This window comes from Vicugna pacos, chromosome 25 (assembly GCF_048564905.1).
Source record: "Vicugna pacos chromosome 25, VicPac4, whole genome shotgun sequence".
Taxonomy (NCBI): domain Eukaryota; kingdom Metazoa; phylum Chordata; class Mammalia; order Artiodactyla; family Camelidae; genus Vicugna; species Vicugna pacos.
Window position 1 is genome coordinate 8,405,169 of NC_133011.1, and position 24,966 is coordinate 8,430,134.

Sequence of the window (24,966 nt, forward strand, 5' to 3'; positions counted from 1 at the left end):
ATGAGAAGGTTGGATTCGATCATCCTTAAAGCCCTGCCCAGTTCTTCATCTTGAGGTAAAAACAGAATTTCTGCATGCCCCTCCATGTGCTCATTCCAGGAGCGAGCAGAACCTGCTATCCTTAATTTATTTTTAAGCAGAGCAGAGGGACTGCTCACAAACAGCCTTCTATTTACTTTCATTTCCCTCCTCAAAAGCCAGCCACAGCAGATGAGTTTCAGGGACAATGGCACCAGAGAAATGCTTGGACTGGTGTCTGTGTCAGGTAAATAGAGTTTTAAAATAATCAATGAATTATTAAGAATAATCAATCATCTCCTTTGGGCTTTAAGCTATTTACACCTAATCCAAATTCCTGCTATTAAAAATCATTAGAGAGGAAAATGCCATCAATCTCATTTGACTTCGGGGCTCACTCTTTGCCCACCTAGGTTTGTCCCCTCTGTGAAGCCCGCCAGATCCCCCACCCCATTTCCATGAGGTTATCAGGCCCCTAAGTGGACAAGGACCGGTGGGTTGCCGGCATCCCACGCTTAGTTCTCCCTGAGGGGCCATGGCCTCTGCAGTGTCCTCTTCTGTGTAACCTTCAGAAGGATGTGGCAACCGGTGTCACCCTGTTCCCCGTCTCATGGTGGCTGAGGAAGGGGACTGACAGGCAGCACGAGGAGCCAGTCACCACTACCCCAGACCCAGAGTTCTCATCACGCCAGGCACATGCGCCTCCTCCCTCCAGCAGGGGTATAAATGGGTGTTCAGGGGTATTTTGGGGCCAGGATCCCTTGCATCTTAAAAGGAAAAACAAACACCTCCTCTTGAGGGAAGAACTTAAATACTGCGCTCACATGGTTATTATCTTATTTTTAGGAGAACTTTTAACCAGTTTCTCTCTGGGTGTTAGATTCAGTTGAGACTGCAGGTCTGCAAACCTGCAGCATGTTCCTCCTTCTGTGAGCTCGTTTGTCCATATCACCACCCTCATGGTGAAATTCTCCAAGGTAATGACTTTGTCGGCAAGTGACAAGCTGATGCTTTCAGAAGAACGCAGATACAAACAAGGTCGTAAAGACGTGGCCAAGGGGAAGGAGATACAACAGGGGAGGAAAAGAGGGCAGGTTTGCCTAGGAGCTGGTGCAAGTTCCTGCAGAAGGGAAAAGGGATAGGAAGAAGCCAGGAAAAAGAGGATAAACAAAAGAGGGCACAGAAGGAGAGAGTGAATAAAAGAGAAGGCAGAGAAGAACAAAGGGAAAGAGCAGGCAGGGAGACTAGGAGATGCTCAGTGGAGTTATTCCAGGCCTTCTGTTGAATTCATTTTGTTTCCAGTCAACATAACATGCTCTTAGTCCACCAGTGGCCTCCCAGGAAGTAACTATTGTTGGAGTCAACTCCCACCCCTCACTTGCTGGGACCTCCACTGCCCTCCCCACCAAAAGGGCTCACAGTCTGGTAGAACAGAGATATGAAAACTATTAAAAGCCTTTTGGATGAAGAAGGCAGTGAGAACACAGGGAAAGGAGGAGCAAATATTGCCTCATGAAGATAGGACTTCCAGGTTGCAAACAGAAAGAGGACAGAGGTTGGCCACACAGACATGGTGGTGCGAGTCAGGAAGGGGAGATGGAGGGAAGGGGGAGGGAGGAGACCTCCATGAACAGGGACCTGCACCAGCAAAGACAAGGAGTGCCCGTGGGCCAGCATGTGTGAAACACGTGTGAGTCAGTGCAGCTGAAAAGAAACATGGTGCAAAAACAGTCCACAGAGAAGGCATCAGAAGAGCTTGGGTGTCATTCTTTTGTCACTGGGGTGGGGAACCCTGACCAGATTAATGCTTTTCACAATGGGAGGGGCCTGGAGACCTATTCGAGGTCACTGCCATCGTGCAGGCCAGCTACGAAGGGCATGAGCTGGGGAGGAAGGGGCAGAGTGGGTCACCGAGGAGCTCAGCCCTACAGGACTCTGTCAATGACTGGATGTGGGGAAGAGAGATGGGGGGCTGAGAGGGCCTCTGAGTGGACGAGTGGATGGTGGTGCCACCAAGAGAGGCAGGGAATACTTGGATCTATCCCTGAGGTTGATTCCTGATGCCCAAGTGCCTGGGGGACACACAGATGGAGATATGCGGGGGGCAGGAGGAAACCTGGGACGGGACACCCCAGTGGAGAGACAGATGTTGAGGCCATGGGTGAGATTATCCGGGAAGTGTACAGAGAGGAACAGAAGAAAGGAAAGGTCCCTGCAAAATACTAGCATTTGAGGGGCAGCCCGAGGGATGATGTGGTTCGAGGTCTTGCCTTTCTCTGCTGGCCCATTGTAGCTATCATCCTATTTCTCTCCTTTGCCCGGAGAAACCCACGGTGGGTGAACTCTTCTGGTGGCCTCAGCTTTCCTCTTCATCCACTTCCTTATTTTAAACTCCCTGGTCAGCTTCTGTTCCTATTTTCAAACTGCGCTCTTGCTGACCACCAGGTGCTTTCCCAATCTCTAAATCCAGTGGCCCTTCCTCAGCTGCTCCAAATTCTTTGACCCCTAGAGAATAACAGTTTCTTGCACTCCCTCCTCTCAGATTTTTGGGCCCCGCACATTGCTGGTTCTCTGGGCTCTGCCTCTACCTGTCATATCCTCATGGGGTCTTCATCCTCCTCCTGACTCTCTTCATCATGCATGTGCCCCCAAACTTCTGTCCTGAAAGCTGCAAGCTCAACCAGTGTGCAGATGACCCACGGGTTAATTTGCCTGACTCTGCGTCACTTCCGGACCCCGTGCATGTTACCCGTGTGCATCTGGCAGTCACCATGTCCAACTCCATCCCAACTCCATATATCCACCCGAAGCCTGCTCTTCCTCCCGCCTTCTCCCTTACGTCTGTTATTGGAACCTCAGTGCTCTCGGCCACTCAGGTTGATATTTCTGTCATCCATTTATGTAGCCATTCACTCACCACAGCAATCATTTCTTGACAGTTGACTAATTGCCAAGTACCATATTAGATGTGAGGGAAATACATATATTGTTCCCAGCCCTTAAGCAGTGTAGACTTTACAGCCACTTTGTTGTGCACTGGAACCATCTGGGGAGCTTTTAACGCTGTAGATTCCTGGGCATCACTCCATCTACAAAATCAGACTCTTGGGGGTGGGCCCCAGGCACTTTCACTCTTTAGAAGTTCCCAGGTGGTTCTGATGCACGTGCTTTTCCGACCCCCCATGGAGAAACACCCGTGCAGGGTCTCAGGGATACCCCTTGCTGTCTTCTCTCAGACCCTCATTCATTTCCACACCCACCGGGACACTAGATTTGTCAATACTTTCTTCACAGGATCCCCCACGTTGGTCCCTTTGTCTCCATTCTAAAGGCTCCCAACCCACTTCAGTCTGTGTTAACTCTTGTTTTGTTAACTTCCAACAGACTCATGCCCAGGCTCTCCCCCTCCCATCCATCCTTTTCTGCAACCCCCCTGCCAGGCTCATCTTTCCTCTTCCTGTGTCTTAGACCTACCGGTGACTCCTCTGGCTACTGCTGTTGCTTATGTTCAAAGTAAGCGCCACAGACATAAAAGGTCACAGCTGTGGAGGTGGAAGATCTGCACTGGCCCATTAAGGCTCTAAGACAGAGAAAAGGGCCCATTTAGGAAGGAACTGCCTTTCAATGGGGCAACCAGGGGCAGGCGATAGGGACACCAAAGTTGACTGCATGAAGGGACTGAGTGTTAGATGACCAGGTTCACCTGTCCAGGGATGGCCAGTCCTGAGGCCTAGACTAAAGGTCTCCTAAAGAGGCTGTGGGTCTGCCCAGCACAGAGCCACCCCTGGACGTGCAGGGATGTGCTATGAGGAAGGCAGACGGGGTGAATACGGTAGAAACAGAACTGGGGTTCGAACTCTTTCTGTCGCCTACATCGCCAGACATTTAAAGACTTCTGAGCTATTTTCAGACCTACTATGAAAAGAACTGAGGTGTTATCAGTCAGACATCCATCTAACCATCTCCTAAGAGGAGAGCTGGCATGACTCACTTTTGATCTGTCAGCTTCGGATCGATTTTTCTGGCAAATTTTGTGGGTCTGCCGGGGCTGACTACTGGGGGCGGCTGGCTGAATTGTAACCCACTGCGTTCAGGCTCAGTTACTACAAAGACCGCCGTCACGGGGTGGAAGCTGGCACTTCTTTCTGTGGAGCACGTGGGAGGAGAGGAGGGAAACCACCACACTAACACCGGGGGTGTCCCGGGCTTTTCCGCACTGTGCGGACGCGAAGCCAGCCAGCTTTCTTTACGCCTCTCCGGGGCTGGGGCCCGGGGACCCCCGCAAGTCATTCTGGGCTCTAACCTACAGCAGGCGAAGCCACCCTCTTCCACTCTGCCCTTCACTGCGCCCTGGCACCTGCGAGCCGAGAGGTGATCGATCACGATGTAATCTGCATGAGCTCACTGATTTTTTTAAAAGTCTCTCAAGTTAAAAAGATAAAAAAGTAAATTCCAGCCAAACCCAAATCCCACTGACTTCACCTCGGCCTGAGCTCCCCTCTCCCCATGCTGCCAGCAGGAATATGTAAATTGGTGTCACAGCTGTAGAACCAGCAGGATGCTCCAGTCCTCAGGTTCAGGGACTCATTTGTGCTCATATCTCAGGGATGAGCCTGACACCTGGAAACTGGAATATGCAGATGTCACATGTTCAGAGAGACAGCGGAGCTGGCCTCAGCAAACAATGCTAGGAGGGGAATCGAGAGGCAGAATGAAGTCAACCATGAGCCATCACTGAGCTTGGTGCCGCGCCACTAGCCATGCCCTGTGCTGAGTGCAATGGGAACTTCTCTGTGTGTCCTCAGTGCCCCAAACTTTCACATGCACCATCGGGTGAAAAGGGACCTCAGATGGCCTGTCAGCAGCACAGAGAGGTGTACATGTGCGTATGTGTCTGTGTATGTGTGTGTACAGACGTGGGTCTCAGGATCTGTGTATGTTGGTCTTTGTGTGCATGTCTCTGTGTAAATCTGTTTGTGTGTGTGTGTGTATATGTCTGTGGGTGTGTTTGTGCCTCTTTGTGTCTGGGAATGTGGGAGTGAAATGACGGGGGGCAGCCTTATCCTTTAAGAGAAAGAGGCAGCAACCCAGGGCTCCCACCAGGAGCTACTTCCATAGAGAGGATTTCTCTGCACTCGCCCCAATTTAAATGACGTTTTTCTCCCACCCAGTGTCTCTGCCTTATGTCCCACAGCATCCAGTACTTTTCCTCCTTAGCTCTTCTTGTGTTTGTCATTTTTGTTTATGGGGTGCTGTCTGTCACCCCCCGACTAACTGGAAGCTCCAGGGTGTGAGGATATTTATCTCCAGTGCTCAGCACGGCGCATGGCACAAAGTAAATGCTGACGAGTAGTAAATGAACCCAGGGCAGAGGGGCCAGCTACTGCGCGGGGGGTTAGGCCCTCCCACCGGGAGTGATGCTGGAGAAATCACAGGTCCCGGGGGAGTCGGGTTGAACTGCTGCATGCTTGAGGGTGGGGAGGCCTCAGTAAAGTGGTTTCATTGCGTGGCCATCCTGCGAAGCCCCCCAGGCTGGACACCTGCGACATGCTGGTCAGGCAGTGCCACCAACAAGATTGGAAGGGTCAGCTTCCCTGTGATGTGCATTTCTGAATGAGCTTCAGAACCAAGGAAGGGCTGCAAGACATTCCCATTGGGTAATGACTACTGCACGAACCAGTGAGCAGGGGTGTCATGTGGACGTGGATGGACACATCGGCACCGCATTCCCCTGGGGCAGGGTCTGCAGACACCCCCCACCCTGCCAGGCTTGGGAGCAGAGGGCACCGAATGTGCCCGCTGTCAGGAGGGCAGGGGTCACCTTGTCCTGGTTGGAGGAGCCCTCTTGACATTGTTTCACTGCTGATCCTCCAGCACAAACCAAAAACTGAATCTGAGCCCTTCGTTTAACTGTATCTTCCTCGTGACTAGAGAAGCAAAACACGGCCTGCACGCTGACTGGAGGCCTAGCGAGGCTGGTGGGGAGCGTGCTGCTGTGGGAAGGGGAGCCCTGGGGAGTGTCTGCCGGGCACTCACTGGGAGCTGTTGGGCACAGTGAAGACCAGAGAGGAGGTGACACCTGAGCTAGGACGTACAGCGGAGGAGAGGCGTCAGAGGGGAGTATGTACCCAGGTTCCTGGAGGGCAGGACCCAGAAGGTACAGCCGTGTCCAACATCAAACCCTCTCTGCTGGGCCGGGAGAGAAGGAAGCGGGCTGAGGGGAGAGGACGGGAGGCCACTGCGGGGTCCCTGCAGAGATGGATGGATGGTGGGGAGTTGGGGAAAAAAATCCAGATCTACACGTGGGAGGCCATGGCGAGAGCCTCTGTGAGACTATTCTGAGAAACACAGACGTCTTTTACTTTCCATACAGATTTCTGTACCACTGACAACAGGATTATAGGGACCGAAAAAAAAAAAAAAGACTGTTCCCTTTTCCATACTTTTGTGAAGCAGATATGATGCATCGGTCTGTTTTGTATAAATCAAAGTGTCTAGAACTACAGAGATGCGACCATTTTTGCTACAAAAGGACAATAAAGAAGCTTATGTCTCCCCTGGTACAAACTATCTTTTAGGCCTTACAGTGTAGCCGAGTGCAGGGAATTCAGCAGTATTTGTCACCTGCATTCTCACATTTAATCGGATAGCTGTTTGCTCAAGCGCAAAATCAATGCTTCCCCAGGTGCCCAAGTGTTGGATGCTGAGTAATCTGACTCAGGTTCGGGGGATGACACAGATACAAATTTGTGACTATCAGGCCTAGTCTCATGAAAGCAGGTTGTTTTTAGTTCACTTCTTGCCTGCATCTTTGTTCATTCATTTATCTTCCCCTCCACCCATCCAACAAATATGAATGACACTGAAGACACAGTGATGAGCAAAACAGACATAACCCATGTCCTCATGGAGACAAGCAAGGGTATTTAACAGCTAAAAACTGGGCTTGTAAGATTTCTTAGCCATCTGCTTAGATGCAGAATTTAAATCACAGTGCTTTTACCTGGGGCTCACCCTTATTCGACAATCGTATATTAAGCATTACTATGCTGGGCCTTGCTGGTGCTAGAGATGAGGAGAACAAGGGCACAGTCCCGGCCCCGAAGCAGCTTAGTTGGTGGGAGACACAGAAGAATGAGTGGACACTATAATACAGCTTGGGAAATGCAGTGATTGTGATCTATCTGGGTGCATGGTGGGGCATCCCTGAGCTGAGCTGACAGGAGGAGTAGACACAGGCCACTTCATCTTCAGGAGGGATGGGCAGCAGCAGATGCAGGTCATGTGAAGTATTCAGAGCTGAGAAGGGAGCCGGAGGCAGGGCCCTGGTCTTAGAGGACAGGTTCACTTTAATGAAGGTTATCCTGCAGGTGATGGAAATCCACTGCATCCCGGATCGATGGTGTCAGCAGATGGGAGGAGAGTGATTTGAGGGCTACAGACCTGGGGCAGAGACCAGTGAAGGGGCGGCTGCAATCATCTGGGCAGGAGATGATGGAGCCTGAATGGGCAGGGGGTGGTATGGGGTGAAAGACAAAGGTGATTCAAGGACTCCCAGGTTTCTAGCATCGGGGACTGGATGGTAGATGTGGCACCAAGTGGACAGAAAATACAGAGGCAACAGTGTTTGGTCATGCTGAACTTGAGGTGCACACACGTGGTTTCAAGGAGAAGTCTGGATTGAGGGCAGGGATTTGGGAGCTACTGGCTTGTCGGTATTTACTGAATTGTGTGTGATGCCACTGACACCACACAGACCTGCAGAAGTCACCCTTGTGTTTACTCTGAGAATACTGATAATGAAAACCGTATTAAATTGTATAAAATGGTGTGGCCTCAGAGATACTTCTTATTTAGGCACTAAGAATACTGGGTTTCTTCTGAGCGACAGAGTATGCTTTTATCTTTTACCCCCTGAAATTCAGAAACTTTTGTTTTATGATTACAATGTTACTAAATATAATGTATTCATTTTTAAAAAAAGTTTACAGTTGATTAGTTAATACATTCACAGAGTTATGCAATCATCACCCCAATCAATTTTAGAACATTTTTGTCACCTCCTCAAAAAAACCCCTGTGTCCATTATTTTATTCCTTTTAATTGCTAAGTCATTTTCCCTGGTGTGGGTATATCACACTTCATCCACCCATCAGTTGAAAGCTTGTATCTTACAGATCAGCATGGTCCAACAGATTTATAATGTGAGCCACGAATGTAATTTTAAGTTTTCTTGTAGCTATGATTTAAAAGAAAGTAAAGAGAAACAGGTGAAATCAATTTAAATAAGATATTTTTAACCCAACATATCCAAAATATTACTTCGATATGTAATAAATATTAAAAGTTGTTAATGAGATAGTCTACATTTTATTTTGCATTAAGCATTCGAAATGCAATGTGTCTTTTATACTCACAGTTCATCTCAATTTGAACTATCCACATTTCAAGTGCTAGTGGCTACCATTTTGGACCTTTGAGGCATTCCAATCTGCAGAAGAGATAAGCTTTCATGTCTTTTTATAACAACCTCAAGAACTAAAGAAATGAATTTGCTTCAAATTGGACAGTGTAAGAATAGGTCTTTTCTGCTAGAAGGTGTCTCTTCCTTTCAGCCAAGTCAGAAATGGTTACCTTAGACTAATATTGTATGTATTTGTATATACTGTATATTCTTGCTATCACTGCTTTGGGTAAATGTCAGGCGAGCTGGCAAAGACATCAGAATTCATTGAACAAGCATAAAAAACTAGCAACCCACTAGATTTGTGTGACATTGAAATAATGTGGCTTTAAGAACTTTAAAAACATACTTGGACTTCTGTGATTGTCCACCATATTCAAATTCTGAATCATATCCCAAATCATTCCTCACTTGCTAAAGCAATTAATTTACCTTCAAAATCGAAAAGCCTTGCTGAAACTTGTTAAGGCCCAGGTTCATTAGTCCATTAATATCACGCATAATTTTCAAAGACCAGATTCTAAGCATGGAAACTGATTCTGGTCATCAGCTTGGTGTGCTTTTAGAATCAAGTTCTATATGGTCTACGAAAGGTCAACAGAGAATGAATTCATGCATCTGCACATTGATTTGTTAATAATGAAACAGTTCTACATTTCAGATTCCTCAGTGCTTGGTTTTTTTTTTTTTAACATCAAAGACTTTGGTTCCAAGTGCTATTATGTCTTCTCATTTGAATATTTTTGCTAATAATATTTTGTTTTTAAATAGGAAAGAAAGCTGTCATGGAATAAATGGGAAGGCTGGGGAAAAAAAAACACAGCTGCAGAACTGCCCCCATCCAGCGTGCCCTGGATACACTGGAACATTAGAAAGAGAATATTTAAAAACTGAGAGCTTTAGTATCAGGTTTTATTTAGCTTCCACTCAACTAATTATAGTTCACCTTGGAAAATTCTATAAAAATTTAAGACAACTAGTTGCTTGGTTTAAACATGGGCAGAAACTGAATTTTCTCCTAGAAAAATTTTAAAGCTCATTAGCTTTTAGTGCTTTCTCATAAAATGAAATACTTGTTTTTCAATTGTGCAATGTAGGGTATGACACTGTTTTGTAATTTTTGATTACAAGCATCATTTCTATTATGCTTAAAAAACCCTAATTTCTCTTTGCTCTATTTCTTTTTTTCTTCATATCCTTCTCTCCTCATTGAGAATATAAAGTGGCTTGTAGGTAGAAGAATAAAAATGGGAAAATACTGAGACAGAGCGGCTTCTTTAGGGATTCTGATCTGTTGGCTGACCCAGGGCTGGAGGTATGGAGCTTGCCTGCTCTTCTAAGCCAGTTTTTGTGTAAATGTGATTTGAACAGGTTGTTGAGGGCAGGGGATGTGAGGACCAGGGCATATGGTGTTCTCTGTGTTGGCTTCTTCCCAAACAGGAGGGCAGGGGATATCTCTGTCTCCAGAAGCCTTGTACCCTAGAGATTTCTTTCTCCTCAGGTGGTAATACTCACAGGTGAAAGATTCCAGCAGGGTTCTATGTCCAGGACCTGAGCAACAAATCCCCTTGTCACACACGACCGTATTTGACACCCACAAGAACCCTATGAGAAAATATAAAAATAACACATGATAAGGAACCAGATCCTTCTAAGTACAGTTGAAGGACTCATACCTTCAGGTATTTCCTTTCCTTTCCTTTTAAAAAAATCTTTTCAGTTTTTATAAATATAAGATCAGGGAAATGGAAGTATGCAGATCATAGAATCCTATAAACGTATGAACTCTATAAATTTGATTTAGAACTTCCTGGGACCAAAGCAAATTGGAAAACCCAGTCAATTACATGATTCATATTTTTAAGGACCAAGAATGCTAAAGCTTTAGTGAAACAAAACTTTCGAAACATAAATTTGAAATTTCCTGATGGTTCTTCACAAGTAGGGCCATAGAATGTTGGCCTTAGTAATATCCCTAAAATGAAAAGGATAGTCTTAAAAGACTTGGGGGAGAGTTTAGCTTAACCTAACAACTTATTTTGCTCTAGGAAGAAAGAAAATACTTTAAAAAATTGAATATGATTTTCCTCAGTGCAAATCACTACCTGAGAGAAGGCCAGGCCCTTGATGGAGGACACATCTGGGTTCTAGAAGTCTCTAATGCACTTTAGTAGAAGTTACAATAAACTTGTTTATCAGTGAAGAACAGAGCCCTTTTCTTTGTTCTTTTAAGAACAATACATAAAAGTTTTAAAAGTTTATTTTTTAAGCTAATATCTATGTGCTAGGCACTTTACTAAATATTTTGCATGTACTAGAACACTTGATTTTCACAATTGCTGCATTATTACAGATGAACACATGGAAACAGACTGGCTGAATGGTTATTCTTGCCCAGGGCAACAAAAGGGAAGAGCTAGGATTTAAACCCAGGTAATTCAGCCTCTGGTAAGGTACCTTACACTGCTGATTCATGTTTCTCTAAAGTACTCATTATCAAAGACAGACTTTGGTAAGGGAGAGAAAACGATACATTTTAGTTTATAAAAAAACATAGTTTTTATGGCACAAGAACTCCAAATATACCCTAATGAGGGGAAAAATCTTTTTGGACAAGTCATCTTGGAAACTTAAGTAAATGCACCCGCTTTCTACCCCTGCTAGTAGAAAGCCATTTCGGAAAGGTTCCACTGAAATGGAGAAAAGGTTCAAGTCAGCTAACAATGGCCCTCTCCTAAGTAAGTTTTAATTGAAAGCTTCTCCTTCTAAGATAGACCAGCAGGAGGGCTTAGCAACCCGGTCCAACAATTCTAAAGCCAGACCTGCTGTGTTTATTAGGCATTGTGGTCTAGTGGAAAAAGCAAAGATTTTGGAGACAGACAGTCGGGAGTTTAAAGCTCATGCTGGCACTGACTAGCTCTGTGATCTCATTTAATCTCTCCAATCCTTTCTTTTCTGAGAAAAAAGATCATGCATCTTGTTGTGAAGGTTTGAGATAATATATCAAGTTCACGGCCTGGCAGATGCTCAAAATTGATATTACTGTTGCTGTTACCATGACTACCTGGATGTAAGGAAAGGGAATAGCTTATATGATTAATGATGACGATTTTTTTATTTGAGCTAATTGTATTCAATGAAAATTTATTTACTACCAATTACATCTACTATCCTGGTAAGCAATGTGGGGAAACAAGATGGATAAACACCAAGTTTCTGCTTTCAGGTGCCTTACAATCCAGTAAGATAAGATAAATCAAGTAATTAGAGTTTGGAAGCAGTTTAGTTTGCTGGAAGAAAGGGCTCAAAGAAAGCAGTATAGTGAGATGAGGTCATGTCGGTTGGGGCATGTTGTAGGCCATGAATGGCAGGAGGTAGAGTTCATTCTTAAACTTAATAGGCAAAATTCTGTGAACTGGGGAGACCCAGAAAATGAGAATTTTAATTTAAGGAGCTTATAATCAAGTGAAAAAAATGGTGGCAGTGATATGATCATGTGTGCTAATGATATGATCAGTGTGAGGAGAGCATAGACTTTGAGCTATTTTTCCAAGGCTGGTGGAAGAACTGAGCTGGTCATTTGCTTTCTCTCTTGGGGTCTTTTTATGACTCAGGGAAGACTTGGCTGAGGTTGAAGATGTTCAGTGTGGATGTGCAACAGGGAGAAGCTGACTCCTTGGAGGATGAGCCACTATTCAGTGCATCAGACCACCCAACGAAGGTGTGCAAACACCCTTGGGTATAGATCTTATCAGACTGCTCAAACAGCAAGGAAAGTAGTTCTCTCATTAGACCCCCCCCCTAGATTCTTGGGCTTTTGGCCAAAATGAAAAAAAAAAAAAATCTAGTATTCCAAAATTGCATTTTGGTGAAATATCTAATTAAATGCCTGTATTTAATAACAATTTAGTTATGTTAACTAATGTAATGCAACTCCGATTATTTTTTTAAAAAAGGTTCTATTTAGAATGCTCTTATCAATAGTTTCAGGATTTATTTTAATCATTAATCTTTAACGTACAGGATAGGAAATGAAAACAGCATTCCTATTAAATGCTAACTTGTCAGTAATTTGAAAAGATTTCCTGTGACTAAGTTATAAACATCTTATTAATATATTATATAATTTCCACTGGAGAAGGTATATATTCTTCAGTGAGTAGAGAGTGATTTTACACCTTGGGCATGTGATTCAGTAAATAAGCAGAAGAAAGAAATACAAAAGCATGCAAGTAATATGTGTAAGGTTGTTTAGCATACTATTTGACACTTAGTAAGTGTCCCAAACGGTAGGTATTGTTATTTTGAAATTCATCTAAATAAATACATTTTCTTTGTCCAATTTATACTGGCCAAATTAGCTCATATTTTGAACATAAAACTATCTATGTTACAATAAGCTAAGTATATTGCAAATCTATAGAAATGAGTCATCTAAGTTCATTTAATCAAAGAAAAAATTTTCTCATCTACAGGACAACATATACAATGATGTTGGCTTTTCAGCAAGATGAAATTCTGACTCACTAGCTTCAATTACATTTACAATACTGTATCCATTAAAGGACGGGGGTGTACAGAAAGTACACTTATCTATTTTTGGAATGTTCTCAGCAACCAAGGTTAAAATAGTAAGAGGCTTCTTCTTAAACTCACTAAAATAACTAGAAAACTCTTTCCTAAGAATAATGATTAATCAAGGCTGACCTAGACTTGAAGGTTTTTATCATGGCTTTTGGTTCTTCAAAACTTTAAGTTCCTTTTTTTGATTGGTGGCAAGCAGGGAGTGAGAAGACTGGAATATTTTAAAACAGATTATCCTCAAATGTTCTGCAGCTTCCTAAGGTTCTACAACTAAGCAATGCCCATTGTTCTTAACTCTCTTAAATATGTATGTTTCCATATATTTAAAAAGACAAATATAACAGCAGTATATCAAGTCCATTTACATAAAAATTACAATATGATTGGAACATGGGCTATTACTTATTAAAAGGAGAACACTTGTTGAGACTATGTTATTAATAAGAATGGTTAACAGATCTCACTGAATTAGTTTGTATAAATATTCTAGTTTAGCAAACTGAGAGGAATCATCTTCATAGGTTTCTTGTCATTTCCTGTAGGTGGTTTTACTTAGATGACAGCAAATCAGTCATTTGGTTCCATCAAATCAGGCGAGGTATTAGGCTGTTTCACTGAAAAAAAAAAAAACCAATTAAGAAAGGAAAAAAAAGGGTGTTTGAGCTGATTGACTCATCTGACTGTCCCAAATAAATGTAGCATACATAACCTTTGTAAAATGCTCAATATTCACCACTATTTAAACAATCTTATAATTTGTATCTAATTACACAATTTACTATTTGTAAGGACCCAACACAGCAAAGACAAATGTTGCTCCAGGCATTACCTGGGGCACAAATGCCATTTTAAAAAGGAATAGAAATTTCCAGAGATGACATACCTTCTGTGGCAGTCATTAATGAACCTGCCACCATGTGCCTTCTCTCCCCTCCAAGCATGGAAAGGTTGCCTTTTCCTGCTCCCCGAAATCAGGTGCGGCCATGGGAATAGTTCTCAATACTGCTCATGGCTGACCCGACGTGTGACTGTGGCTGGAGCTGCTGTGAGACTTGTCAGGGCTCCTTCCCTTGCTGTGGTGACCACCAACGTTGCAGATGGTGGAGGCTCTGTCAGCAGGGTCCCTGGTTGTGAAGGACAGGAGCAGGGTGCACGAGTGACAAATAACCGGGGTTACGTTACGCCACTGAAGGTTCAGAGTTGTTATCACTGCATAGTCTAACTGTCCTGACTAATATACCTTCCTTGCCTGGAAAAGATAGAATCCAGGTCATGAGTTTTTAAAAAAAAGATACAGAGATGAAAATGTGCTGGGTGGCACAGTAAAATTTATTTGTCTTTATGATTTGCACATAATAATTAAACACACAAAAGAACAAATGCTGTCAAGATGGCCATATGTAGCTTAGAAAATGACTGGTCCCAGTTCAATCATGCAAATGTTTACTCAGTTTAGAAAGCAGTTTCTTTTTAATGGTTTTAATCTTTTTTTTTTCCCCTGTAGTCCCCAAGGCTTGCACAGTTCAGTACAAATGTTTTTGCTACTTTGTTATCATCAGGCACATGATGTTTACCAATTCCCAGGAAATAAATGAAATCAACAAAAAAAGTCCAGTGAGCACATTTTCACAGAAATGAATGTGATGAGCTTATTACAATTTGATGCAGTTTAGCTATCAGACCTACACAGGAAACATGAAACAATATTAATAATTACATTTGTCTTAAGGATTTCTTTCTTTTAAAATATTTACCATACTTTTTTGTGCAAGGGTTCCATGGATTTCTTTGGTTTTAAACATAGCTCTGTCTGACCTAAATATATATAGTTCTATTTGTACCAAACATCAAAAATAAAAAAAATTAAAATTTCAGATGGTAAAAATGGAATTATTGCTTCAGTATAAAAAACGTCTGGCCCATTTGGGTACTATTGCTATTATTGCTTTGCTTCTATTGGAAAACCATCCTGGAAATCAAGGAATGTCCCCCATAGGTCCCTGCTTATAGTACAATTTGGTTGTATATTATTACCTATTAACATGTTTCTCCCTTCACCAAAGCTATCCTGATTTTGTCCTTAAAACACAAAACAAAGTGAAATAACATAAATAAATAAGTTTACCTAAAGGGATACAATAAATAGGCTACTAGAAGAGAATAAAGAATATTGTAACATAAAGCCCTTCGGTGCTGTACAATTAAACAATAGCTTTGGATTTTCAAGGTTTCTAAACACAGCCTTCATTTTATAACACAGTTTTAGTGCTGGTATGCAGCTGATAGATACAGAGAAGAATGCATTTCTACTGTTTTCATCATTTAAAAATGAAAACACAGTGGATACAGTATTAAGCTCTGTCTTTTGGGAATTTACCTGGGTTTGTACCATCATCAGTTTTTGATTGTTGCCTGGTTGTAGAGCACAAATCTTAGAGATTAAAAAAAAAACTTAATATTCCTTCAATTCTTAGTGGTTTCTTGGTCTCCAGAATAGTCAACAAAACAAACAGAAAGGAATTAGACTCAAAAGTTTTGCTGCCTTCTTTTCTTTGCATCCATTGCATCCAGAATGGGCTGCCTTTTCGCAGTGTATCTTTGACGAAGCTCTTCTATTTCTCGTTCCATCATGGGGTCCAGCGCTTTTAACCGCATCTGTAGTTCTTCTAAACTTAGATTTTTCAACTGGACATATAAAAATGAAGATATTAATATAGAAGAATTATCTACAATAGGTTAAAGTCTAATGAGTTTCAGTATGAATATTTCAACTCTTTACATCATCTTTGAAATATGGCTCAACAATTAAAACAGGAATTGTTTCTCTGAAGAACCAAGAAGCCACATCTTGCAAGAACCTCAAGTAATTTGCAATGAAACAATGAAAAAAAGCCCTCTGCTTTTAGGAAAGAACAAATAAGAAAAATAAGCTAATGAAATGTATCTGTTTTTTAAAAAAGGCAGAAAGACAAATCCAGCATCATCAACAAGCAGACTTTTGGGATATGTTCTGGATACATTTGCTCTAATCGCTGGCATCCTTTCCAGTGACGGAGTGCTGTGATGATCATGAACACTTGCAGACATCACCCAAGAATGTGACACGATTGAATACAGGTTAAATTAACTGTTGAATTCTGCATTTTACCAAATGCTTAAATTTAAGCACTTGGTTAATTAGAAAATTAAACCATCTTGAATACTTTTATCTGGAGCATTTTGATAAAAACAGGATTTTAAATTTATGACTCAAATATCCCAAGCCTGATACAAACAGTGCTGTGTAAGTCTGACCTGGTCTTGGCCAGAGTTGTCAAATTTTCACTATATCCACTATAGTTTGACAGTAATGATATGATTTGACTAAATGATATAGTCTGACTGTAATGATTTAGTTGGATCATGCTGGCTACTGGGGACACCACTAGCACATCCTTTACTGGTCTCTGTGTAACACAAGGAGACAGGCCTCGTGTCTGTGTGTATGGGGGATAAAATCTGTTCTATATAATAGGATCCAAGGCATCTGAGCTTTATTGTACTTATTTATGTGTCAAAACAGCAAGATATGGATTATCTCCAGAGAAACATATTTCAGGGATGTTTTCTCAGGGCTTATAGGATGCCCCGAAATATGTAACCTAACACTTGGGCCTTTATCTTATTAACATTAAAAAAAAAATCCAAATCTCTTTCTCCTTCAGAAACTGACCATTAAACCAATAGCAGACAGGTGGTTTAAAATATCTGTTAACACACAATGATTTGCTATCTCCTGTTACATACTTAGCATCTTGGTAGGTACTGTAAGGAAAGCAAAGAGGTACAAAATGATTTCCTTGTCTTAAGAAACTTACAAATTAATTTGAAGGGTAAGATTAGCAACTATAAACATTTAGGGACAGATGCAATACCCTACTCATTCATGCAAAACCCTACTGGATGTGGTACAGATTATAGTGCGAGGTTCTTAACTCAAATCCATGAAAAAGCTTCTCATGTGCAAAACTCTGCATGTTCATGTGTATATTTTCCTGGGCAGAGTACCCGCTGTTTGTTTGTTTTTTTTAAAAAAAACAGATTCCCAACAAAGAAAGAGAGAGGAGCCTCACTATAAATTTAACAGAGAGAAGACCCCCTTCAGGGAGCAGGACTGTGCTGGTCCCTGGAAAAGGGGACGCCTCAGAGCAGGGAGCAAGGCTCTTTAGCAGGTGCTGCCATGCCAAGAAAGAAGGACTGAGGACAGAGAACAAGGGGCTGGTGGGGCCCCGGAAGCCAGGCAAAGTGGGGTTTGGACTTCGGGGAGCCACAATCAACTCTGGAGCTGGAAACTACAGGACAGTAATCCAGACTTGGTCTTAATTTGATAAAATCTGTAGCTTATATCTTTGCTTATTTTCTGAACCAACTCAGAAAACACTCTCATTATAATCACATGTCAACTTTAACCCAAAACAGCATTTTTCAGCTTGCTCCTCCACCTTACTCATCATACCTGGCCCTAAGTGCTCTTGGTTCCAAAAATCAAATCCATTCTCAATTGAAAAAGATTTGTCACCACTGAGGATACTAAAAAGAATGAGTCACTGACTTGGAAAGAAATTCGAAAGAGGAGTTCCCAAAATATAAGAATGACTGTGTTACGGGAAAGAGTGGCTGGCTCCCAGGATGATGGCCCTGAAGGTGACAGCCACCTGCTCCGGTGTGCAAGTTCTGGTACGTGTATAACACATGCCCTGTTATGTTCAGTCAAACATCACTGAGAGAACCCAGCTTATTGTATTATACTATTACCTTCATTTATAGGTTAGGCACAGTATTACGTTACATTTTTTTTATTAATTTACTCCAAGTATTAATCTGTTACATGGTCACCACTGTTCAAATCACTGTGGGGATAAAGAACAAGCCAATGGGGAACCCTGAAACTTCTGGAACTATATAAACAGGTGACAGTGAGATGAAGGCCCACAGAGACCACACGCAGCCACGTTTCCCCGAGACACACCTGGGTGTGGTCTGCATAAGATCACCTTTCACTTCGTCCCTGTTTCAGTCTATTTTATCTTTCTTGTGTCTGAATTTCTACATAACATTAATAATTTAGACACCACAAGTTAATATTTGATTCCAGAGTCATGTATCATTTTAGAATTGATTTTGACGCCTGGGCTTCATGTCTACTCCAGGTATTACAAAAGTATTTAAACTTCAGAGCTTGTACACACCTAGGAACGATTAAAATCTACTGCTAAATATCATGAAAGAAAGGTGGGGAGATAAACAGGAACACAGAATACACGACTCAAAGAAATGAGTTACTCTAGAATTAGGAGAAATAACACCATACAAAACAAACAATTTTTACATTAAGATATTCCTCTAAACATCTTACACTACCTTACTGGGGCAAACTGCCAATCGTTTGTAAATATTATACTATAGTAATGATGGACTGAATTCTAGGAAAGAAGCTACTTGGAAGAAAAAATGTCCTTCTTTAATAGACTTTCATATTTTCACTATGTAGAACTGGTGAAAAACAAACCTGTGATGCGGCAGGACTATTACCTGGCATCGTTCGGGAATTAGGTGTTCCATATAAGCAAATTCTTGAAATATCGAAATCTTAGTCCTTTAAGTGATAAAACTGTTTCGTTTTTAACAGAAAACCTTTACAAAGTACTTTACAGAATATGCCGTCTCCTAAAGCAGAAGACGCAGACCTTAACAACCTCTCCTTGGTGATGAACCATCATTATTAATATCTATTACTAATCTGTGCCACGTGTGAATTTTCTCTCCTTTTTGGCTTTTTATCTTCATTTGAAGGAAAGCTATCAGCTCTTTTTCATGGCCATCATCAGGCAGGTATATCCTTCTCTCTCTACTGCAAGTCAGTTCATTTACCAGGAACCAGAAAAGCAAGTAAACAATTCTGTAACGCACTATACTAAAGAAGAATAAATAGGTTCTTAGTCAAAGCCTCAGACGCTTTCAGGAAAGACAGAGCACGGCTTTAGTGCTGAAGCTTGTTACACCTGGTGTGGGGGGTGTGGGGGTGGTGTGGGTGTGGGTGTGGGTCTGGGGGTGTGTGTGTGTTTACAATCTGAGCTATGCTTTCAGGTGGGCCATAAGAGAACTTAAGAGGACTCATTTACTAAAACATTTATTGATTTTTTTTTGCTATGGACCAAGTATTGTAGATGCAGAGATGAACAGAACACTACCTTCATCAAAGAGCTTGAGATCTAGTTGGCAAGACAGGTAGGTCCATGCACAGTTAATTCACTAAAGGATGAATAAGCCGAGAAGGTGGGAAACAGGACAGGGGAGAAGGGTGACAGCATGAGCAGAGACGTGTGAGGCACACAAACACCTGGCATTCCGAGACGTCAGGACCCATGGGGGATGGGGATCAGGAGATGACACGGAAGGAGAGGAGAGGCCAGACTGCTAAGGCCCAAAAGTGTGTTGCTACAAACTTTCTGTAGACAAGAAAGAAATGCTAGATAATTGTGAGCGTAATTGGTGACATGATCATAAATGAATGAGCTTTAGAAAAGCATCTCCAGTAGCAGGTAGGGAAAACAGGCTGCCATCCCGACGGCAGGTCACTTCAGTGGTCTCGTGAGAGGATGAGGCTTGAACCAGGAAAATGGAAGTGGAGACTGTGAAGAAGAGAGGGATTTGAGAGACTTGAAAATACAAATACAAAATGAAATTCTTTGTTCACCGACCGATTATGAAGGGTCAGGAAGAAGGCAGGGTTGAGGATGATTCTGGCTTTAAGCTGGAGTGATGGGGTACAGACTGATACCATCAATAAGGGAGGGGAGTAAATGAGATTGGCATCAAGGTGGAAATATCAGATATGGATTACAGTTTGGGGTTTTGGACCTTAGGAGAAAGATTCAAGCTAAAAACAGACTCAGGGAATCATCAGCATTCAGGTTACAGCTGAAGCTTCTGATGAGGGTAAGATTACCCAGGAAATAAGATTTCCTCACTGATCTTACGATCTATGATATCCAACAGAAAATAACCCCCAAACCTCAACATTTGTGGTCAGAGGGTCTTCTCATTTTGTTAATAGAACAGAAATATCCATGTATTTCTAAGTAATTCTAGATTATGATGTCGTCTAGACCAAAAAAAAAAAAGTGAGGTTAAGTAGTAGAATTTTTCACTTTTTATACAGTGGGTATGATGACTAATAGACATGAACTTGTGGCGGGGTTTTGACTTCTGATTAAGCCCTAATACCATATATTTAGCACTCTGTGTTTCTGTAGCTATTGAACCTCCCACAGGCGTGAACACGGTTTAGGGTGGGAAACGTGGCAGAAGCAGCTTTTTCAAGCTCTTGGAAAACAGTACTGCTCAACACCTTGGTAGTTAAAAGATGCACAAGCCAGATAAAAATTTATGGAGACTCATTAATGATAAAAATGACCCCATAACATCATACAATCCACTATCACTCTCTTAAAATGTTAATCCAAATTAAAACAATTTTCGGGACTAATAAGGATAATATTAAAAGGAAAAGTTGAGCTTCCTGAGTTAATATCAATATTATGTGACAAAAGTTTCCTTTACTAAAATCAAGTTTCTTGAAAATATTTATAAAAAGGAAGATGAAAATCACTTCAGAATTATGTTTCTAGATTAACAGAGCTTGTGGCATATCAACCTGAGTTGACTTTTTTTTAATATAGAAAAGAAATGTTACTTATGAACCCTCGTTCTACAGGGAACACAGTGGCTATATTACTGTAACTGTATTGGCAGGTGACTAATTCCAAAATAAATGCCGAGTAAACCAGAATTGAAGTATCAAGTCTTTGTTCTACATTTGTCAGAGTTGAGAACTTGGTAAGCCAAGTCAGAGAAGAATTTTAGAACATACATACATTATGGTTTTTATTGTATGTGAAAAATGCACAAAAATTATTAACTCATCTGAAAATGACTTTTACCTCTTTTAGGCTAATTCTATTTAACAAAATTTAGTTTTGAACTTCACGATAAAATAGAATTTGCACAACTAACAATGACTCCTAAATCTTCAGGCCTTAATACTGTTAAAGAATATTGTAGTTTGACAATCTTTACAAACATTAAAGACACATAACTTGATGAAGTGACCAAATGAGCTGCTATGAAGTAAGAGGAAGAATTCTAATGCAAAAACAGAACCCACAAATGCTTAAAACACAAGAGTTACAGAAAAAGAGATGAGTTTCAGAACAATATTGCTTTACCATCCGAGGCATTTTTTTCTATTCACAATAATGTTTGCTCTTCTTGGACATTTGAAATGACAAATATCAGGGGGTAAGACATATTAATAAAAGCAGAGAATGAAATCAATTTCCATATAAAATCAATTTCCATAAAAGAGTTTAAACTGAAATTTGGTAAATTTAATTGTATAGGCCTGAGAGAAACAGTTTGAGATCCAGGATTATTAAAAGTCACTGCATATGACTAAGTCATTTGTTTAAAAGAAGCATGAACTGTAAAAGCTGGGTTAGGAGTTAAGCCTCACAGAACCCCACTGCAAAAGAGAACCTCAGACATGATCTACTCTAACTTCCCTACTTTAGGGGAGGAAATGAGGGCTAGCTTGTTCAAAGTTACACGCCTGGCTAATGGCAGAGACACGCCCTGACTCTTAGGTCCATGCTGTTTTTTATTCTACCAAGTTTGATATTCTTAATCTAGCATGACCAGAGAGTTCAAAATGTTACCACAAAATCTAGGGTGTGCTGCTGAGAAATTTCTAGGGTCTTCAACCTGAACTGAAAGAAAATACAGGTTTTTAAGCAACAGCTATGAAGGCCACAGTGAATAGAAAACACTGCAGGTGACATTTCTGTAGAGCAGTCATCTAAAACGGAGTACGCTGCCCAAGTTCAGGGAAAGGCAGCACGGCGTCTTCCTTTAGCTTCAGGCCACCTGGTAGACTAGGACCTCCCAGCACTTACCAAAAGTTCAAAACAAGTGAAAGACTCTAAGAAAAACTTTAAGAAAAACCCTAAACTTTTAAATGATAATAATTAGATGAGCGGATGGATACTTGTTTATAAATTAAATGAAAAAGTCAAAAATACTCTTCGATAGGAGTCAACATTTTGTTTGAAAATTGGTAGAGTTTGGTACATGAGTGAAAGCTTGAATAAGCAGCTCATTTCATTAACAACAGCCCTGGATTATCACATTTTAATCCTGGAGGTTAGAAGATTATAGATCAATATCCAAAAATATTACGTTTTTCAGTGTCCCTTAAAAAAATCTAAGATAGTTATGCAAACTAATTAACTCATTTACTAGCTCTTGCATAAAACTGCTGCACTATAACAGAAAAGAGCAATTCTGACATCGTATTAGATCTGTTCCTTTGGCTTTAACCCTGCGCCCTGTTTTCTAGGCTTAGTCTTGCCAGCTCTGTACCTTTTGTAAAAGAACATTGCCTTTGGCCTGAAATATACAGGAGAGCCTCTTCCCAAAGCTCTGACCTTTAAGGATAGTAACACTTTTGCACTTATATAAAGATGACAAGTTGCAGAATAGAAAATAACATTTGTTTTGTTAGAGGTTTTATAGGGGCAACATGACCTGACCCACATGGACAGCTACAAGAACAAACCATACTGCCACCCCTTTTTAGTAAAAAAAGAGCCTGAATTCTGACTTAAGTAAGATGGTTCTCTAAGACATTAGCCTGCCATCTTCTCGGTCTGCCGGCTTTCTGAATAAAGTCACTATTCCTTGCCCCAGCACCTTGTCTCCCTATTTAGTGGACTGTTGTGCGGTTAGCAGAACAGGTCTAGACTCAGTGACAGCATAAACAACTCAGGGATGTGAGAAGATGCAAAATAAGATCAAACCAATCCACCAATAATTCTGACAGTTCAAACTTTTAATAATTAGAACTATTTCTGAACTCTATAAGAAGTATTAAAAAGCTGCTTACTATTGTTCAAGAATAGCATCAGTAAAATCAGAAGTTTAAGTTTATATATCTGGTATACCATAAAACCTAAAGTATCTTATTCTGATGATAAGAAGGAATTACTTTCTAAAATCATTTTGTCTTAAGAGCTATATATGAAGAAAAACATTTAGATTTTTACATTATTTTGTTTTGTCAGAAATAGCCCTAATTACATGAGAGTTTTTTTTGAAAGTCTTGATCTCAAAAAATAGCAGAAACAGGAGTATGAAGTTTTTTATGCTTAATGTGATAACATTTGAAGGCTTAACAGGTCTACAAGTTTCTGGTATAATCAGTCTGTCAAATGAGACACCACCACAGTGAAGCAAACAGTCACATTTTAATGTTAACACATTTAGTCAGTCGCTCAAAAAAACCTTGTACAAGTTTTGCTGTGTTTACTGGGAAAACAAACTCTTCCTAGCAACTGTTTAAATAAATCTCACAGATGCTACAGACCTTATTAGTGGCCTGTGATTATAAAAATATGGATTGCTAATACTGTATCCTGACTCATCTATTTTCCCATCTGCTAGCAATTCTAACAATACGGACTATCAACAGAATGGCTAACAACGATAATTTTCTATGGCAATTTTGATGCTGAATTGCCTATAACATTTTGTAAGATTTACCAGTGCCTGCCTCAGACTGTTTTCACTTGTTTGTGGCCTGGAGCAAAATACTCCTTTTCCCCCTAGTATTCCATTTAAGTTCAAATTTTTAGTGTGTTGAACAGAATCTGGTTTGGTGTTACAGCACACTTTTCATGGAGGCTGCCGCACTCATTTTACTAACAAAGTACCTGCAAAAACCCAGTCAAGTCCACCGACTAGTCAGATGTCTATAAACAGGTGAGGGGCCTTCTGCTAAGCAATTTGGATAACAGGTAGCACTTAAAAAAATTTAAAAATCAATATATTAAGGAATTTCCTGATTTAATTTCTAGCACTGAGGAGAGTACAATAAAAGAGTTCTCAAGTCAATCCAAACCACTATGAAGCCTGCTTAAAGAAAATCCTAGATATACATTTAAAACACACATTTACAAAAATAATGAGGACAGTGGTAATTCCACACTCCTGACACATTACAGAAGGAAAGCTGAACTCCTTGCTGTACATGCTTTAAAAATCTACATTAACATTATATCTACTGGCAAAGCCTTCTTCCCAAAATAGACACTATTTACCCATCTGGATGGAGCATTGTACATGTAACCCTGTTCTGAGCCAAGCAGCCCCTGTCTACGGCTGACTGACGGAATGACTACAAATATTCTGGGATTATAACTGGAAACTGTCATGAAGCGTCTGTTTAACCTCGGAGCATTTAGAGTAAATTTAAGACATTTAGATTTTTCACTCCCAAAGAAAAGGGAGAACATCAGTGGAGGGGAAGGGGAAAGTGCCAGGAATCCATCATTCACAGTGTGTCAGACTATTCCAGGTCCTGTGAGTAAGTCCTTTAATCCTAACGATCACCTTATCAGGTAGATGTCACCAACCCCATTTTATAGGTGAGGACAGAGAGACCAAGTGACCCACCCTAGGTCACACAGCTAGCTGTACTTACGCAGGCACTCAAATAGCAAATCCACCCACGTAAGTTTGCCCAAAAGTATTTCGAAGGCCAACTGTCACGTAAAACTGTTTTTAACAGATTTTTTATAGATTAAGAATAGAGAAACCTTACTTTAAAAAAAATCCTGCCTTTCCTCCCAGTTTGTACCTAGTGAAGTATTTTACTTACAAGATTAATGTATTTTAGCTATAATTGACCTTATGAAAAATAAGTGTATGTTTACTAATAACATTTTTCTATTTAATCGGCTGTCTAGAAAAACAAATTTCTACGTAGTCCTTTGGGATAGATGCCATAACTTTATCAATAAAAA

At 41.1% G+C, this 24,966-nt stretch overlaps 1 protein-coding gene across 2 annotated transcripts in view; it reads right to left on the bottom strand.

Annotated features, from left to right (window-relative positions):
* Window positions 1–14,192: 14,192 nt before the first annotated feature.
* STK3 (serine/threonine kinase 3) overlaps window positions 14,193–24,966 on the bottom strand; it is a 232,808-nt gene continuing 222,034 nt past the window's right edge. The window contains exons 11-12 of one of the 2 annotated variants that reach the window (XR_012064120.1): window positions 15,444–15,751; window positions 14,193–14,315 (exon numbers count right to left, since the gene is read on the bottom strand). Coding sequence is in view for 1 of the 2 variants with exons in the window: in XM_072949503.1 (XP_072805604.1) it covers window positions 15,593–15,751 (159 nt within the window). In the remaining variant the exon portion in view is untranslated. Of the gene's footprint in view, window positions 14,316–14,374; window positions 15,752–24,966 lie in introns of those variants that run through there. The other variant, XM_072949503.1, reaches the window with a different exon arrangement.